The sequence below is a fragment of the Gekko japonicus genome, unplaced genomic scaffold (assembly GCF_001447785.1).
Source record: "Gekko japonicus isolate JY-2015 unplaced genomic scaffold, Gekko_japonicus_V1.1 scaffold782, whole genome shotgun sequence".
In the NCBI taxonomy this organism is placed as follows: domain Eukaryota; kingdom Metazoa; phylum Chordata; class Lepidosauria; order Squamata; family Gekkonidae; genus Gekko; species Gekko japonicus.
The window spans coordinates 112,906-117,462 of record NW_015161973.1 but is presented as its reverse complement, the minus strand read 5'-3'; the positions used below and the strand labels follow the sequence as shown (position 1 = coordinate 117,462).

Here is a 4,557-nt window from a genome sequence, read left to right as displayed (position 1 = left end):
AACCTAAAGAAAGAGAGGCGGAAACAGGGGAGCACAGTGGGCAGCACTTAAATACCCACCGGGAAAAATTCTACTTTTGAATGGATTAGTGATTCAAAAGCAGATAAGAACAAAGAATCGCAGCAAAAGGAGTTTTGGTAACTGTGGGGCAACAGTGTGCTGGAAGCGGTCTGAATTCAGATTCCTGTAAAACAAATGCAGAAACAAGAAAAAGCCCCAAAACAAACTGGAAGTGAAAGTTGGAGGGAATGCAGAATGGAAGAATATGATGTGCTCAGAAACTGAGGCAAAATACAGGTGCAGAAAGGGCCTTTGAGTCCAGTGGCACCTTTAAGACCAACCAAGTTTTATTCAAGGTATGAGCTTTTGTGTGCGTACACACTTCTGTATCTGAAGCATCTGTATCTGAAGAAGTGTGTGTGCATACAAACACCTTGAATAAAACTTGTTGGTCTCAAAGGTGCCACTGGACTCAAACTTTGTTGGACATGTATAGTTAGCCTTGAGCAATAGCAAGGAAAGCAGCAATCGAAAGCACATTTACTTCCAAGTGCGCTCTAAATGTGTTTAGGATGGGTATGTGAGGATCTTAGTAGTCTGAAAACATTAGAAAGATTTAGGATTGAACTACTCTGAATACTGGAACAGAATAAATGTAATAAAATCTATGAAAGTATTAATGCTAAATATTAGGAGCATTGCCTGTCAGTGATATTTATTAAGCTATAGAACATTTTCCCCTGGGATGAGGTAGAGACTTCGTCATCTGAGCAATTTAAAAGCAGTGGAAATTGTGCACTTTACTGCAGAGAACACCCCTCAGTTGCACAGGAAATCAATTGAAAACTTTACAAGTCACTGCCTTTCAAATATTCAGGCCTATAGCAGGGTATTATAAATATTAAGATAGTTTGATTCTGCACACGCTTACAAAATATATGTGAAGGTTTCTGTATTTTGTCTACAGAAGAATTACTCAGACTTAAACATATGCCCATGTATTTGCAAAATCAAAATGTAATTGCCATACTGCAACAAAGGACTCTTGGCTAATGAAATCACATTGATTTAGCATTTTTGTCTGATACAACTGAAGAGACTTGAAAATATGCTCTAGATGTTCAAAAGAGGAGTTTTGAGTTGTTATTGTAAAATACTATGGATTATATGGGATTCCCGCAAATCATTACCCCTGGTTCTTCTCCGTGATAAATGGAGGCATTTTAGTCAGTGGAACAGAACTTTCCTTCCTCCTCCTGCTGCAGCCCATTGGTCTCCCTGAAATGCTGCTCCTTGGAGACAGGGATCCCTCTGGAACAATATAAGAGTCAAGCTGGGAGTCTGCAGCTTGAAGAGGTAATTGGTGGAATTTACTCCACTCCTTTGGTAGTGGAAAATTTAGTCTGGATCCAATCTTAAAATAGCTGTCTGTAGTCCAATTACTCCAGTGTAGTTTGAAAGTTACCCCATAGATGGTGAAAACTAGAGAATGTTTTCAGTGTCCATTAAAGAGCATCTACTTGTTATGTTTTTGTCATTTTGGTGCTTGCACACTTGCGACTTTTCATCAGGAATGCTCAACTTGATATTAGTCCAGTTCTTGCACATTCCCTCGCCCTCACAGCAGCGGGGGTGGAGAAATAATAAGTAAATAAGACTGCTATACTTACTTTAAGACAGTACCTCTCTAATCACCTCATCTGTCCCCATAAAGAATGAGGTTTCTTAAGTGGCAGTCAGGAAAATAGTAGGACTAACTTGACAGATGTGCACAGTATAGGCTGCAAATATTGAAGAAGTGTTTTTAATGGATTGATCAAATTTGGCTGCAATCCTAAGAATACTTCCCGGGTAGTAAGCCCCACTGAATAAAAATAGACCTTACTTCTGAGTAGACCTTCTTAGGCTTGTTCCCTTATAATAGTGTAAGGATAGCTAACATGTTGGCATCTGTCTCCTCATAAGGTTAAGCAGCACTCTTCTGTCAAGGTCATGGGTGGGTGGCACTGTGCTACTAATAATGTGTGCCCACATGGCCAGTTAAGACCCAGGAGCAATACATCCCATGTAACTCACCATCTAGCATCATGGCAGCTGAGTTCAGGAAGCATGCAACTGTACAGAGAAATAATGTGTGTGTTTTACCTGGCACGATTCTTGCATGATTCTCTGATATTAATGTTTCCTGTTAACCTGGAAAAGGAAATGTTCATAGAGCACAGTTCTTGGTTGGGAAATACCTGGAGATTTGGGGGGTGAAGCCTGAGGAGGATAGGGTTTGGGGCATAATGCCATAGAGTCCAACTTCCAAAGTAGCCATTTTCTCCAGGTGAACTGATCTCTGTTGCCTGGAGATCAGTTGTAATAGCAGGAGATCTCCAGCCACCATCTGGAGGTTGGCAGCCCTAGCATGTGGACATTATTTTGCTTTCTTTGCCAGTTTACTGCCTCCTAAGCACAGCTGACGTCATTGACTTGGAAAGCTGTGCACCAGTCACAACTTCTATGCAGCACGCCCCACTGAGCAACTCTTACATCTAGATTCTGTGTGTGGGCCACCATTTGCTAACCCCTATCTTAAGCTGTTTCCTGTAAAAAGGTGAAGTATTCACAAGTGATTGAATACAAACAGTAGTGGTCAAAAATAACTATGTTCTTATCGGTTGTGAATTAAAGGTGTGTGATTTTTAGTCGATTGGACTTTTTCTGTTTTAAGTATGTTGCTGCAATAAGTAACCCAACAAATAGGACGAGCTAGACATATCCTTTGATGTGATGTTGTGTGTTCTCTCTCTCTCTCACTTCATTGGGGTGTGGTAGTTCCGCTGTGCAGCAGACCGGTTGCCGGATCTCCGGAATCTCCAGCAAATGCTCGAGCAGCAGCAGCTCCAGCGAATCTGAGAGCAGTTCGGAATCTGACTCAGAGAGCGAAAGCAGTTCCACTGAGAGTGACTGCAACAAATCTTCTCATTACTCCAACCCAGAGGTGAGGATATCTGTTCTTAATGCTTGGACAGAAGAATTTTTTACATATAATATAAGTAACTTTCACCATGGTCAAAACATGGTAGGAAGAATAGTTACATTTCCAAATCAAAGGAACATTCACCCAAGCAATGTGTTAAAGATCAAGGCAGTTTTATGTAATATCTTAATGAGTGAATTGTTTTATGTGAATGTGCCTTTAAGCACATGCTGGCATTTCATACAATGAGAAAAGGGGGGGGGCCTAAGGCATGATATTAAAACATTCTTTTCAGCCCTTGAACTCTTTGAGGAAAGGTTACAATCATGACCACAGTGTAGCCTAAAGATTTTAAACCATGAGGCTTTAAAGAAAACTCTAGACACTTTACGGAGCACGATGGAGCCCTGTGTGTGTTAAGCAGGCCATTGGCATTAATCTGGTCAGGAGGGTCCTTTTGCCTTCCAGCGGCTGTTGTAACTATTGGCTCAGTGCACAGAATGTCATTCATTTTGGATATGAGTACAGCTGTGGTATAGCAGTTAGAGAATTAGACTGAGGCTGCGATCACATGCGCCTTTAGAGCCAACATAGGTGTGAATGACTGAGTGCACTGGATGACTTAGGCTGGGCTCTCTCTCTCTCAGACGACCCTAATTCATGGGGTTGTCATGAGGGAAAAATAAAGAAAAAGAATCATGCTAAAAGAGGAAAACGTAACAGATCAATGGATCTGAGGCACTCGATTGGCTGTAACAGGGCTAGGGCCCTGCACTTGCTTACAAACACACACACACTCTCTCTCACACCCATCCCACTAACACAGTTTCATGAGTAATGAAATAAAAGTTTCTGTTTTAATTCTGAAAATACGTAAATGGAGCATGTTGTGCAAATGGCCTTACAGCCTTGACAGGGCTTCTTCCTTCAATATGGTCATCTCCTGTCCACGAATGCCCAAGCAACAGAGTATGTCTTACCAACTATATGGAGGCTTACCTCAGAAACAGAAAAGAGGAATGCATGAAATGTAAAATGAGATATGGCAGGGGGTGGAAAGGAGAAAATTAGAAATAGTCCGTATACTATACTTGCCACACAGAAGCCATTTGAAATAATTTTTCACATAATAGACTGCTTCCATGTGGTGCCTTGTTTGTGTGCAGCACCTTACCACACAGATCAGGTAGTTTTCACCTCACCACCACAAATGTCCCCAAAAAGAACTGATCTAAAAAAAACAAAATTGTAAAGCACAATTGCTTTACACAGTGAATGGAGCTCTCTATTCTTTTCACATACAAACTGGCAGTGTTTAAAAAATCAACTAGAAGATGTCTTTCATGACATCTAATCAGCCTATATTGAGAAAGAATTCCACCAGATTCACTATCTGAACTGGTCCCTTCAGATTTTCATATAAGCAAGCTTGTCAGTCACAAACTGCCATAAAATGGAATATAATGTTCCTTGAGCTGTAACAGACAAATATAAACTTCTGTATTATTTACCTGACTCCTCCCATGCACACACACTTTTTTGCTGTCCTTTTATGCCTTGACCCTTGCTTCCCTTCCCCATCTGCTCTTCCG

The 4,557-nt window shown here is 41.0% G+C and overlaps 1 protein-coding gene across 1 annotated transcript in view; it reads left to right on the top strand.

Annotated features, from left to right (window-relative positions):
- AFF3 (AF4/FMR2 family member 3) overlaps positions 1–4,557 on the top strand; it is a 399,168-nt gene that overhangs the window by 352,975 nt on the left and 41,636 nt on the right. Inside the window, exon 9 of the mRNA XM_015429703.1 lies at positions 2,821–2,986. Within this exon, the coding sequence (XP_015285189.1) occupies positions 2,821–2,986 (166 nt within the window). The remainder of the gene's footprint in view (positions 1–2,820; positions 2,987–4,557) is intronic.